The 15,192-nt window shown below is 39.1% G+C and overlaps 1 protein-coding gene across 7 annotated transcripts in view; it reads left to right on the plus strand.

Annotated features, from left to right (window-relative positions):
* Trp63 (transformation related protein 63) overlaps positions 1-7,375 on the plus strand; it is a 208,326-nt gene extending 200,951 nt beyond the window's left edge. For 3 of the 7 annotated variants that reach the window (NM_001127259.1, NM_011641.2, NM_001127264.1), the window contains 3 exons: positions 98-242; positions 1,493-1,586; positions 4,295-7,375. In NM_001127259.1, the coding sequence (NP_001120731.1) occupies positions 98-242; positions 1,493-1,586; positions 4,295-4,591 (536 nt within the window). In that variant the 3' untranslated portion in view covers positions 4,592-7,375. The remainder of the gene's footprint in view (positions 1-97; positions 243-1,492; positions 1,587-4,294) is intronic. The other 4 variants (XM_006522000.2, XM_006522001.3, NM_001127260.1 and 1 more) reach the window with 2 other exon arrangements.
* Positions 7,376-15,192: the final 7,817 nt, after the last annotated feature.

Genomic DNA, 15,192 nt, shown 5'->3' on the forward strand with positions numbered 1-15,192 from the left:
CACAGGTTTTTGGTAATAGTCAACAGGGTAAAGTAGTACATCAGGATGCTGCTGGTGATAATTAGTAACCCTTTCTATCCCTCCTGCTTCTGTTCAGTTCCTATGATGGGCACTCACATGCCAATGGCTGGAGACATGAATGGACTCAGCCCTACCCAAGCTCTCCCTCCTCCACTCTCCATGCCCTCCACCTCCCACTGCACCCCACCACCGCCCTACCCCACAGACTGCAGCATTGTCAGGTGAGTGCACAGCACGTGCCCCCGGGGTCGGTCCTAAGTCTCTGTGGGTGGAGAGTAGACAACTGGCAAGATCGATGCAATAGTTGAGAAGAGAGAATGCTGTCTTGTGGTTGAAGGAAGACGAGTCTGATTGGTAGGGTGGTCAGCAGAGCTCTATCAAAAACTACAACCACTGTGGGGAAAGTGGAAGCATACGCACACAGGTTTCAGACCTGTTTCTTTGTCTTCAGTTATTCCCTTCTCTTGCCTCCTGTTCTTACAGGGCTATTGTGGCTCCTGAATTGGTGCTCAGGGCTGGGCTTCCCAGAGGGATATAAACTGGCTCTGCTGCTCCCTTTTCTGCTCTCTGGGCCTCGAAGCTCTTGGCCACCATGGGACCATACTTTTGGAGTTGGATGTCTATAAAAAGTTTTAATATTAGCAAAAAAATAAATGTGAAATTTAAAGAAGCCTCTGCTACTCTGCTATGAAATGGGGACACTCTGGAAAAGGGGCTGTCATATGGATAGAAGCTAACCAGGACTAAAAGGTGTTTCTTACAGAGGCACATGTAGCCCCACAGTTTATGTTTAGTGTATGTCTCCTGGTTCAAGGGAAGCATGCTTTATCCCTTTGGCTGCTGGTAGAGTACGTTTTGCCCATGTGCAACTTTAGCCCCCAGAGACTGTGTAGTACCTGGTTTAGCTCTACAGAAATTGGCCCTGGGATGGTAGTGACATCCAGTCACAGGCCAGCATTACAAAGAAGAAAATCTCTGTTTTAAGGACATAAATCAAGAAGTATCAATGATATTCTGAAGTACTAGCCTATAATATTTTCACTACCTGAAACATCCTAAGAGACCCCCCAAGCACAAAATAGCCAATATAGTGATTCATATCACAATTCCCAAATTCATGTGATCCTGGACTCAAGAGAATTGAGGGTCTGACCTCCCGACCCACCTCCTGTACCCATTGCAATGGCCCCTGGTGCATTTGTACCAAACCTTACGGTACCTCAAATCGCCAGCTGAAAAATCGGCACCTTCCTGAACACTTATGCTTGATTTGATGTCAGTTTACCTAAAGCGTGTACTTGGAGCACTCCTTGGACCTCAGCTCCAAGCCCCATCAGCTCTTCATTTGCTGCTAGTCTCTTATGCAGGGCATCCAAGGGCAAAATGTTGGGTTTTCCTTTATCTCGCCAATGCAGTTGGGGTGAACTTTCTTTTTCTGTTTCCTCCTTCCTCTTCCCTCCTCCCTCTGCAGTTTCTTAGCAAGGTTGGGCTGCTCATCATGCCTGGACTATTTCACGACCCAGGGGCTGACCACCATCTATCAGATTGAGCATTACTCCATGGATGTAAGTAAACGGCTAGACCTTTCTCTTGAGTATGATTTCTTTATTTTTCCCCCCTCTGGTACTTATGCCTTGTAGTTTCATCTAGGATAGATTTAAAATTTGTTTTGGGCATGCTTCTAATCTTCAATTCTGATGGAACCCATAAGCCTGTCAGAAACACTCTCCAGGTCAGAACCTCGGCAATCAATATGCCTGATCCTTCAGCTCTGGCCCATTGCACCCAAGTTTATGCAAATTGAGAGATAGAACGTTTAATTCATATGATTGAGAAATTTTAATCTCAAGGCAGGTGACTGAAAACCAAACGGTTGGGAGGCTGAAGCAGGAGGATCACTTTAGCCCAGAAGTTTGAGACCTGATTGGGCAACACAGTGAGACTTACTCAGAGATTGGTTAAAAATGTCCTTGTTAGTCTGTTTAAATCATCAGGCAGGAGAGCAGAAAGGACATAGTGTGATTCTCATTTAAGCATACAAATGACAAAATCATCATCGGCCATAGCACATTGATGGTGGAATCAGGAGGAGCCTGGCTGTAAATCTTTAGCCTATGACCCTGTTCATTGGGCTTTTTCATCTCATCTTAAATTAAGGGTTTTAAGGGTGAGTCCACTCTTCTTTTCATTGCTGATCCTTCACTCATTTTTAATTCTGTCAGCCCTGCTCCATACCTGTATTATCAGGAATGATTTTAAGCCATGAGTTCACTCATGGGCACAGATTTTAGTTGCAATGAAATTTGAGGCTGTTCCTCTGTTAGAAGTCACTTCTTTCTGACTCTGATATTCTTTGAAACAAACTGCATGTGATGGAGCTTTCTCTTGCTTTCCACCCCATATCTTGATCTTTTGCATACATGGGAGCTACTTTCTTTCTCTGCCACTTGCAGCAACCTGATCCTTCTCCTCCCTCCTCAGCCTCCCCCTCCTCTCTCTCCAGCTTTCTTTGGCATTTAACATCCTCAATTCTAGCTTCCAGATGGCACTTTGGACTGATGGGAGAAGCTTGTCTCTGCCTCTGCTTCTGAAGCTGGGACTCCTTCCCCTCCTTGAGCACTGATGCTAGACAGGTCCCTGCAGCAAGAGAGGGCCCCAGCTCCAGAGGGATCAGTGTAGATGATGCTACACTACACCCATCCCCCACAGTCCTCTGGTGCCTCCTTGATAGATCATATCATAGGTTAAAAACTATAGAGAACACTTTAAGAAGTTCTGATAGGACCTAGATAACATCAAAATCACCACTCTCCGCTGATGAGAAAACAGAGTGGCCCTGTGTTTGAGAAGCACCTGTAGTGGAGTTCTATGTAGTGGAATGGGAAGTGTGCCCCCTCCCAATGCCTTTATGTAATACTTATTACTTGTGGACTTGTCCCACTTGAGGAGTGCCAGGATTCTCCTGAATCCATTCACATGCAGAAGGACTTTCCACAGACCTTTCTCTGTTGCCATCGCCTTGTGAATGGCGCTGAGATAACAAGAGGCATCTCATTCTCCTTTGGGCTCATTCAGAGGTTCAGACATATAGAGAGTGCACGAAGCGAAAGAGCATGCTAACCTAATCGGTTTGTTGATTATCTTCTTTATGGTGCTTTTTCTTCTACTACAGAAGTTAAAGTAGCAGTGGTTGTCTGAAAACCCCTAGAATGGGGCAACATGACAGTGTGTTGCCGGTTTCCCTATCCGGAAATGTTAGAAAGCTATTTGGTTTTCTCATCTTCCCCCCAGGGTCTTCCTGCTCATTTCTGGTGTCTTTGCAGCACTCAGTTATTTTAGTGTGCCTTTCTGGTAGAGAAATGAGAATATGTTGGGTATCTTCAGAGTTAAAGCTGAGTTCATAATATGAAGATAAACATTATACTGTGTGTTTTATAAACTATATAACACCACCATACCAGCTCTTGCCTATGAGTCTATAGTAATTAGAATGTAAAGATGTAATTGTATGCAAAATGTATAAGTAGGAAACTAAGACCAGATTGCCATTGGTAAGCTGCTTTCTGCCTGCCATGCTAATTCAATATATATACACATATATTTAAACATATACATACATATTTTAAAAACTAATGCCAATAGATGCAAGACATGCACATGAACCTACTTAAGATTGACCTGGAAAGGCCTCTTGTCCCTCCTGTAGTGCATAGATACAACTGCTGTGCATTTAATGTATTTTATTCACATACCATACACCGTGAGACCTTTTGCTCCCCACAACACTTTTACGCTCAAAAAATACTCCTGAGTTCATGATGTACTCATCTTGTTACAAACTTCAAGGCCTGTTAGCTTAACCTTCAGTTTTGCTCCCCATAGAATAGATATAGTAAATCCAGCACTGATTTCAGGAATTCATAAGATTATGAAAATAAACTTATCAGTTTGGTGCTTGGCATGCAGGAAACTCAATCCCCATTAGAAATCTTTTCTTCTTTCCCCACTGTTGGCGATATCCCATTAATATCCTGTCCCAAAGATTTGAATCACTGAGAATCTTACAGTTTTCCTTGAGACTTTTGCCTTCTCATTTAACTGCCGTCTGCACTATTTTACACATGGTAAACTGAGGCCAGTGGAGAACAAGTATATTGTTATTAGTGATAATAAATTCAGATCATTTAAGCCAAAACACCAGAGAGTAAAACCAGTATGCGACAGAAATCTAGGTGTCTGCCTTCTAATACCTGGCTTCCTTCTCATTGCACAGGATTTGGCAAGTCTGAAGATCCCTGAACAGTTCCGACATGCCATCTGGAAGGGCATCCTGGACCACAGGCAGCTGCACGACTTCTCCTCACCTCCTCATCTCCTGAGGACCCCAAGTGGTGCCTCTACCGTCAGTGTGGGCTCCAGTGAGACCCGTGGTGAACGTGTGATCGATGCCGTGCGCTTTACCCTCCGCCAGACCATCTCTTTTCCACCCCGTGACGAGTGGAATGATTTCAACTTTGACATGGATTCTCGTCGCAACAAGCAGCAGCGTATCAAAGAGGAAGGAGAATGAGCGCCCATTGCGGGGTTCTTCCTGTCTTCTTCCACCTCCCAGCCCCTACAGGGCACGCCTGCTTGATCCTCAGAGCCTTCTCGTTAGCTCTTCTCCTTCTCCTTCTCAGTCTGGTTTCTAAAGGGACGGAGAATTAGGAGGCTGCCTGTTACCTAAAGTCTGACCTGTCACCTGATTCTGATTCTGGCTTTAAGCCTTCAATACTCTTGCTTGCAAGATGCATTGACATTGCTAGATAGAAGTTAGCAAAGAAGCAGTAGGTCTCTTTAAGCAGTGGAGATCTCTCATTGACTTTTATAAAGCATTTTCAGCCTTATAGTCTAAGACTATATATATAAATATATAAATATCCGATATATATTTTGGGTGTGGGGGGTATTGAGTATTGTTTAAATGTAATTTAATGGAAATTGAGTTGCACTTATCATCCTTCTTTGGAATTTGCTTGTTTCGGATGGCTGAGCTGTACTCCTTTCTCAGGGGTATCATGTATGGTGACAGATATCTAGAGTTGAATGGTCTATGTGAGTAACAATGACGTATAGGACCTCTCCTCATCCTTTGGATGGTTATTGTTTAGCACATCAAACCTGTGGATGCATCCAGTGTGTTTACCATTGCTTCCTATGAGGTAAAACTGTATATATGTACACAGTTTTCTCTGTCAGTATATTTTATGTTACTGGTGTCCATTCCAGTTAGGCTGGTTCACTCTGTGGCTATTACAAGCCACATTTTAGGTTTGCTTTGTCACACACTATAAGACAGGGCATTGTCTCTTGCTTTTGTTTGAGAATGAGGAATGCAGTTGTGTTGTGGTTTGTTTTGTTTTATTTTGTTTTGTTTTCTGGAAACTCTTAAATGGTTCAAGTCAGCCATTCCAAATATCTGATGAAATTTAGCCCAATATAGCAGTAGCTCTTTGAAATTTAAGGCCCAACACCCTAGTATTTATTAGAAAAATAAACATTTGCTGTTGTTAGAATAGTCTTAAAAATAAATTTCTCTGCTAGATTGACTAAGTAAAATAGACATTCTCTGCTGTTGTGAGAATTTGGGCCAATTAGAATGAATGAAATTCGTCTAGTTTTCATGGGGAGTTGTAATGTCTATTAGAAAGATTCAGGAAAAATAAGAATGATTCAGAAATACTGAATTTCCATGAAAAGGAAAACAGAAAGCGATTCATCCCACCAAACTCTGAATTGAAGTTCCTTTTGAAGGGTGGAGTGATGCTTGGGAAGTGGACCTTTTAAAGACTTTCCTATCTATGAGACACTGCATGCACAGGCAAGTTTCTCTCTCCCCAAGGGCTAAAATAAGAATAATGGCTTGGAAAATACAAACTTCGTAGTGTAGTTTTCACATAGCATGAGCTGAACCACTGTTATCTTCCTCTTGATCATCAAAGCTTCATTGTTTTAGAAAGCAGAGGTGAAGACCCAGTTTTCCGCCTGACACTTTCCAAGCTAGTGTAGACCAAGACCTGTCTACAAACCCACGACAAACCTTTTCACCTGTTTAATCCATATCCAGAAAGACTTGTTTCATACCTTGGGAAAGCATGCAACAGTATTCCCCTTAGATATTTTGGAAACATTTTGAGACAAGTATATTTTTTTTCCTGCCTAAACCAAGTGTTGTTTGTATGCTAATGAGCTCTACAATCTTCCCACACATTTTGTTAAATGACTTTCATTGCACATGAGCTCCCATTTTTTATTTTAAAGTGCAAATGGGCTAATAGGCCTTTGACGTGTAATGTATGAGTTTTGCCAGAAAATCATATCTTGTGTATATGCGTGTGTGTGAAATTGCTTACTATGCTGGTTTTGTTTGTTATGGCTTTCTCTTTGGGATAGTTGGGTTTTCCAGAACCACAGATGAAACTTTTTTTGTTGCTATTTTTATATTTTTGCAGAAACACCGTTTAGTGAGAATTCAATGTCAAATATGACATGATACCTTAATTGTAAGAAGAAGGTGGGAAGGGAAAGTTGGTTTATTAATTTTTTTAAATTTTGTATGCAAAAGCAAATGAGTCCTTAATTTCAACATTTTGTTGTGTTTAAATAATGATAAGCATCATTAACTTCTGTAACAAACTCACAGCTTTACAAATTCAATGGGTGGAGAAGAAAGCTGTGTCTTAGCCATGTTAGGAAGACAAATGGCTTCCTGTGTGTTGTAAGTATTTGGGCTGTTTCAGCAGTGTTGGTGTGGCACAGGGGACTCTGTGGCATTTCAGCACTATTTAGGTGGCACTAGGGACTCTGAAATTCCTGTACTGTATCTGATGATTTTGGCATTAGCCATAGGTAGGCACAGTTTGTCTCCTCACACCAGTGTTTAGTGTGTGAATAGCCAGAGCTGTGGGGAAGAACACAGAGAACAGACATCTGCTGGATGCCTCTCAGTGGAGAATGGGATTCCTTCACTTGGTGGTGAAGCAGATAGGATAGAAAGCAGGATTCTCTTTGTTAATCCAGTTAGCTTTTGTTTTCTTGATATCCCCCCTGAATACGTTGAGTATGAGAGATATGTGGGTTTTTTTTATTTTTATAATTGTACAAAATTAAGCAAATATCAAATGTTTTATATACTTTATTAATGTTTTTTTTCAAAAGGTACTTTCTTATAGACATGATACTTTTTTACAGCTTCAGTTGCTTGTCTTCTGGTATTTTTGTGTTATGGGCTATGGTGAGCCAGAGGCAAATCTATAAGCCATTTTTGTTTGCCAGGACATGCAATAAAATTTAAAAATAAATGAAAATACACTGAGAAATTGTGTTCATATATGTGTGTCTGTGTGTTCATCCTTCTGACCTCTGGCCTTATTTCTCTAACTATAGAAAGAGAAAAAATACTTCAATTGAGTTCAAAAAGAATTTTCTGTCCAACTGGATGCTAGATTGCCATGTGTCTGAATTTCATTTTTGAATATTTATTTATTTATTTTATCAAAAATAGATTTTTTTATACAATTCTCATCATGGTTTCCTGTCCCTCATGTACTTCCAGATCTTCCCTATCCATGTCCACAACTTCTTTTTGTTTTCTCTCTTTAGAAAACAGGCCAAAATATGCAGAGACAACTGACACACAGAAAACTCATTAAAACCCCACAAATAGAAACCACAACATGTAAGCAAGAGACCTGTAAGGTAAAAAATAACAATAATAAAATAAAATCTCAGACAAAGCACCATGAAACCAAAAATATACCAAGATGCCATTGAGTTTGTGTTGAGTTGGCAGTTTTCTGCTAGGCATGGAGTCTGTCCTTGAGTGTGGCTTGTATAAGCCAGTGAAATTTCATTGTAGACAGTAAAATTTTCCTTTACAAGAGATTGTCAATGGTAGATCATGTCCATTTTCCCTTCTCATGCTAGGACCAGTATCTTTCTTGGACATGTGCAGTCTTTGGGCATGCTGTCACAATATCTCTGAGTTCATATGTACATCAGTTCTGTAAGGCACTCTTTGCTTGCTGTCTTCCCATCCCACTGGATTTTGACATTTTTCTGCCTCCTCTTCCCTGAGCTCTGAGGGAAGAGGTTTGATGGAGACATCCCATTTAGCACTGGTGTTCTGAGGTCTCCTCTCAGTCTCTGCATATTGTCCAGTTGTGAGCATTTGTATTTTTTCCCTATCTACTGTGGGAGGAAGCTTCTTTGATGATGACTGAGCCAACATGTGTGTTCTATTGTTAACTATATGACCATCCCATGATGGTTATAAACACCCTCCTCAACACTGAAGGAATAAAATTCAGATGACCCTGGGTATGTGTTTCGGACCGTCCAGCGGCTTGCAAGAAACGGGGTATGGCTGAAGAGGCAGACTCGAGATGAAAGAGAGGGAACTAGATGGACGAGAGAAAGAATGGAGCTAAGTCAAGACTTTCTGATCAAAGCTCAACTTTAATGTCAGGGAACATGCCTTATAAAGAAGGGTGGGGGCATTCCCGCCAAATCATTCTTGGAGCCCAGCTGCAGGTGACTACATGTAGGCTCTGGAACAGCTAGGTAGCATCAGCGGCAGGTAGCAGAACAAATAGAGTGATCCAGGGAGGCAGGCTCCACCCCAGATGATCTCCTAGTGACAAGACAAGTGTGGCTCAGCCTGCTTTAGGCTATGGAGGGAGGTTACAGGTATGTGAGAGACACATTGCACTGAGTGGCCTCTGAGTGAAACAGACAAGGCACTGTCTTTCCAATGGGTAAAAAAAAGTCAGTAAAATAAATGATTTCTGACAAAATGGTCTAATGATTTTTGATAAAGCCTTTTTCCTCTTATACATTGATGTAAAATGGCATGAAACCTAAAATATATCAAGAATTTTGCAAAATATTCACTATGTACATGAAGGACCAAGAATATACCAAAATCTGTCATGTCAATGAATATAATTATGCTGTAAAAATGACAACATATAGCCAAGAAACATTCTTTACTGAAAAGTGGTGGCAGTTTCTCTAAAACAAAGTGATTGGTTTGTTAACACCTATGTAAGGAAGAGAAAACTCAATTGTGCAAATGACTCACACTCAATATACACCACACAATATTGGACACTGGTCTTGCTGTTGCTGTTGAAAATTTATAGGTGTGTACAATAGAACCAAATGTATTTTCTTTTCATAGTCAGGTGATCTCTTAACCATTTTACAAACCAAAAGTATATATGGAAGGTATAATGATCTTGTTTCTTCATATCTTGAGAAATTTTCTTTCATGTTTTGGCATTATAGAAACTGTTCTATCCTTTTTAATTGATTCTAACTATCCTCCTCTCCCTCCAAAAGCCAAAACCATGTTTTTCTTTCTTTTATTTTGAGGTTATGATTACATCATTTCTTCCTTCCCCCATTTTCCCTGCAAACCCTACCACATTCCCGTTCTTACTCTTTCAAACTCATGGCCTCTTTGTTCATTAAGTCTCACCGACATTCTTTTATTTAAAATGATTGAGCTCATTCTAGACTGTTCCATTTTATGTTAGCCACTGGGTATGTGTGACCATAGAGCTGTTAAGTGGGCCTCCTCCAAATGAGATCATGAATGCACCATATACATAAACTTTCAGAGATTTAGAGTAAAATTAATGTAAAATCATTGTCCATTATTTTGTGTTGATCACATGCTGAAAAGATGATAGCTTAAGTCGAATTTCTTTAATTTTGAAAATTCCCCTTTTAGATGCTCTCACACATTATCGTGGCCTCTTGTATTAACCAGCCTACAAAATGATCCAGTAAGATCACAGAAAGACAATGACATAAATAAACATTTACAAACATTCATAGTTTTATGCAGTGTTATGGCCCATAAATGGTCAAGAAGGTTTGGAGGAATACAAAGTATAAAACTTCAGAAGTTCGAATAACACTTTCTTTCTACAATGGTACAAAGATTAAAAGAGTCAAAAGAAGATAGTTCAGGCTTATTAAACTAGAAGACAAAAATAAACACAATGGTGAAATTAATCATAAAAATTAATCCACAGATTAAATCTTTATCTATGATGTCCAAAAGTTAGCTTCTTGTGCACAAAGTTCAGTACATAAACAATTCAGGTCTATGAATAAAAATGATGACTTCATTTAGGGAGTTATTTGACAGGAAGAATTTAACCAAGGAATATTTTTGCAACCAAAACCTAGTATTCTGATGAGGACACATGGTAGTATTCTCCTGTCTCTAGAGATTCCTGGGGACCAAAAATTTTGGCATACTTTACAACTGCCCAAAATTCTTTATAATAGCTTCTAAACATAAGTCATAATTTCTTATTTTGGTACAAAATTTATTTTGATGCAAAATCAAGGATTTCATTGGTATAAATTTCTTCTATTGATACAGAAAAAGAATAAAGTACAAGGTGTAGACCTAGTCATTCTAACAGAAGGATATGACAAGAGTCACTGGAGATAAGCAGTTTACTTTGAAATGAAAGGTCTAATTGGCGTTTGCAAATCTAAAGCAAAGAGCATGGACACCCTCCTCTCTTCCAAATGATAATGGAAATAATTTTAAAATTTTAGATTTTCATGATGCAAATATTTCGATTGATGTCTCTATATGTTTTTACAGTAAACAAAGGGGTTTTCTTCTTCTTTTTTTGGGGGGGTGGTAGGGAGTTTGTATGAAAACAATTGTTTTAGGGAAGATTTGAGGTCCTGCAGGATGGATAGCTCATATTCTTTGAATGTGGGATCCACAAGAGTTTTGGGTTAATTATTCTGACATGACAGATTAAGAAAAAGCCGAAAAATAGACACATACGGTATTTTAGTTTACTTCACTTGTTTTGAATTATTTTAATTTTTAAAATGGTGGTGATTTTGAGTTTTATGTTTATAATATTCCTCTGAGGTCAAAATAAAGGTTTTTCTGTACATGGCTCAAAGATATGCTGATTTGCGAGAAAGGCTTTTGCCTTTACGTATTTAGAAAAGGTGATTACTGTCTCTATACCTCTCAGAGTAATATGGATCAGCTATGATGAAGGGAGACCCCCTGAAGAACTAGATTCCAGAGAATCAAAAAAAGTTATCTTCATGATACTAAAATTTTGTTTCAAGACATCTATATTACAGAATATTCAGCCTTGGTGAGTCTCATTGTCAGACATGCTGAGCTGACCTGCTTTGAACTCCTGATCTCTTGAACTTTCAGCCAGATCTAGTCAAGACAGAGACATCAGAGACTAAAACAATCATTGGTGTGGCCTTCTTATGGCCATCCAACTCCCCCATTTTCCCTACCCTCAAAGATATCTCAACGCCCATATTCAGCTTGAAGATGTTATGAAGAGTCATCATCCCAGTTCCTGGGACTTTGGGGTTGAAGATGATTATTGTAAGATTGGCTTTCTGGGGAATTTAGAAATGGTCATAATTGGAACAGGGAGGAAATAGCTAGAATTGATTGTGTAGCCATAATCTCATTTGGTAGAATTCTTTATAATAGTTTCTAAACATAAGTCATAATTTCTAATTTTGGTACAAAATTTATTTTGATACAAAATCAAGGATTTCATTGGTATAAATTTCTTCTATTGATTAAAAAAAGGTAAAGTATAAGGTGTACACCTAGTCATTCTATAATTGTTATAAACTGATCTGAGATGTTTAAGCCTATGAATCAAGGGCCAAATGGCAAATTCATGTCTCTGAGTTTATGATTAGGGTGTTTTCAGAAAATTTAATTAAAAATAGCTGAGAGTGGTTAGCCGACAATAATCGATTACTTTACATAAATAGTTGGTTTTCAAAAACATAAGAAATCCACAGAATGTGAAATGTAATGCTATTTATTCTTTTGTTGTTGAAACATATCTGCTCCTAGCAGCTCTCCTTTTGTAGATCCAAAGAAGAAATTGACCATCTCTTCTTCCAGGTGAGGTAGTACATCATGGCTAGGTAGCCAATGAGCAGAAATTGCCTACTCATTTACAGACAAAATAACTGTCCAGAAAAAAGGACACACTATACGAAATAGTCGATTGATAATCTCTGCCAAGTAGGGCAATCTTAAAATTTCTACAATAAAGTTCTGTCAGATGATCCTGGGCCAGTAGGCTGAAGACGAACGCTCCAACTTCCTGACTTACAGGAGCTGTATGGGTAGGCAGCTGTCTCTATAACTTGTCTCAGTTCTGGAAGTTGAGTTAGGTTTCCTATATTTTCAGATAATGTTGGTCATTCTCAGATTTCTGATGGGGTTGAAAGACTACTTATAGTCTCATAGCCAACCCAGTCTATTTAACATTGAAAAAATATATTTGAGAAGATAGTTTTCAGATAGTATACAAGCTAAATCAGGACAGAAATATAGATTTATAAGTCGTTTAAGTTAGGATAGATGACAGTGTTCTATATAATTGTCAAAGATAATAGACTGGATTTTAGGTGTATCTTATACTTTATAATTCACAAAATGGTAATAGTTGTGCTCAATTTAGATTTGAGATAAAAGAGCCTTTTAACTGGACAGAAAGGGGGAAGTATGGATTGATGTCTACATGCAGGTAAGTGCAGGCTCAAGATAAGGTGAGTGCCTGTGATTGGTCAGTGGAAAAGGAAGGCTGGTGAAGATTTTTAGAGGAGAGAGAGAGAGAGAGAGAGAGAGAGAGAGAGAGAGAGAGAGAGAGAGAGAGAGAGAAAGGAAGGAAGGAAGGAAGATGAAGGAAGAGAAAGACGATCCAGCTTCTGTTTGGCTTTAATTAGCCACAGGTAGCTATGAATATCTCACAATGGATGGATAATTACAGGACAATTGTTTTATCTAGGTGGGAAATTTATATCAATATCAATTGGCTCTGAATTCATTGTGTGGGCATTTTGTGGGGTGAGAATTTACTGGTATAAATCTGACTTATAAATTACAAGCCTCTAGAGTTTTGGTTTTACTGAGTTACTGGGATTTGGGATGGCTGACCACAGGGGGTGGATAGCTGAAAATGTGAACAAAATCCACAAGAGAAACCATGAGGTGGGTGGTCACTGTTTGGGGCTAGCCATAGATGCATCAGGGTGGGATGGGGTAGGGGTGGGGTTGTCGCTGGGGCCTGAGAGTAGCTGGCAATAGCATAGGAGAGTGAAATCTCTTTTGTAATATTTCCCACAACACAAATATAAGGCATCTGATCACAAGTGTCACAATAACAGTCAGATGAATGAGAATCTCCTATTCATAAAGCATGTTGCATGCCAGCTCACAGGCAATTCATTGCAAGAAGATCAAGAAAATGAAAAATTAAGTTTTCTAGCTTGTTTTCTACTTCCCTTTAGTGTTTCGATTCCATTGGTAAAATTACTAAAATGTGTTAAGAGCTAGAGGACCAGGAAATGTGCTGTGAGATTGTGTCTCCTAGAAATGATAGGGATGGTGTCAGCTGCAGAACCTCAGCAATATGGCCGAACGAATGACACTTGAACACATGCAGCACCAAAAGACATGCTAACTGGGAAGGGGAGACTCTTACTGGATGAAGCACTATAGGCAACTCAAGAATGCTGAGAGCAAGAAAATTAGTCTTCCCCAGAAATGAATCCTTTAACTGGTTATCCAATACCAATTGGTCAGTCCTGAAGTCATATAGATTTAAGCAACATTAAATGTGTTCAGCTGCTTGAACATATCTGTTTACGCTCTTGTGTATGTATCTTTTTATGTGTCTGTGCATAAAATATATCATAAATGTAACAGTGACACAAAAAGCCATTATGAATTTGAGAAAGAGCAAGAGGAGAGGGACTGAAGAGAGAAATAAGGAGGAAATGATATCATTATATCTTTACATTTTAAGACATATAAAAAATAGAGATTGTTAAAGACGGAATATAATCAATCATAAGAGCTCTTAACATCACTTATTTAAAATGAACCATAAGTTATGGAGCCTAATTTTGAATTCATCTTTTAGAACTGTCTAAAATTTCATAGGATATAGGTGATACAATCTATAATCTAGCTTTATGTGATGTGCTTGTATTAGCTAATAGGATAACGCAACAATCCTAGATGGTATGCAGGCATTCTTGTTAGGAAGGTAAGGTTATGCAATAAAAGACCACATTAACAACATTGGTACATGCTAGACCTGGAGAATGCAGCCAGACTCTTGATTTGAACATCCGAAAACTAACATATGTGGTGCTCAGTCTCCCTTCAAATGTCCTTTTCATCCACATCTTTTATTGTGACCAACCAGACAAATCAGAGTCCCACAGAGGAATCTGTGCTCAGTATGTATTTTAAGCATTGGAAACTCATTCCTTCTTAAGAGAAACTTGCCACAGAAAGTGAGTGTCGCATGGGTATAGTTCAGAAGTGTGCAGTTCATCAGTGTAGAGCAGTGTTTTAAAAGTCATGTTGGGTGTGTCTTTGAAATTTATGAGATTTGTAACTCCCTACACTAAGTCCAAGTCTGTGTTTGTGCCAAGTGGGTGGCAAGTACTGGCAGGTGAACTTCCCCTTCATGGGGTTTATCAGAATTCTCGACCTACGACCTCAGAAGACCAGAATTTTGTAATCCAAATAAAAGTTAGATATAGAGAGAAAGGGAACAGGAAGTACTTTCAAGTAGAGAGCTGAGATCAGAAATAACAGGAAATGAAGCATGCAATATGCACACGACTCACCTGAGATTTTCTCTATGACATGAGAACACAACCGCTTTATCTCTTGGATAAACTGGGATGATTTAATGCAAGGGGTGATTTCTAATCACTGGGTGCTACGTTGTATTGGTTAATCATTGTGCTCTTTTTTGTTTCAGCTAAGTTCCTATGAGCTGATCTAACAGCCTTCCAACTTATTATTGCCTTCATAATACTACTCTATCTCAGGAATAATTAAAACCCATAGAAAGCATGTGAAAACACTTTTAATACTTAGAATGCTGAATGTAGATGTTTTAAAAGAATAGAAAAAAAAAACCCACAGAAGACCTATTGCCAGATCCTCAGCTGCGAAATGAGTAGAGAATTCTGTCGTGTCATTTCATGGGGCTTCCTGCCAAAGACACTTTGGAAATGTTTAGGAACTTTGAACTCAGAATTGTGGAAATTACAGTGTCATCCAGCACC

The sequence above is a fragment of the Mus musculus genome, chromosome 16 (assembly GCF_000001635.26).
Source record: "Mus musculus strain C57BL/6J chromosome 16, GRCm38.p6 C57BL/6J".
Classification (NCBI taxonomy): Eukaryota; Metazoa; Chordata; class Mammalia; order Rodentia; family Muridae; genus Mus; species Mus musculus.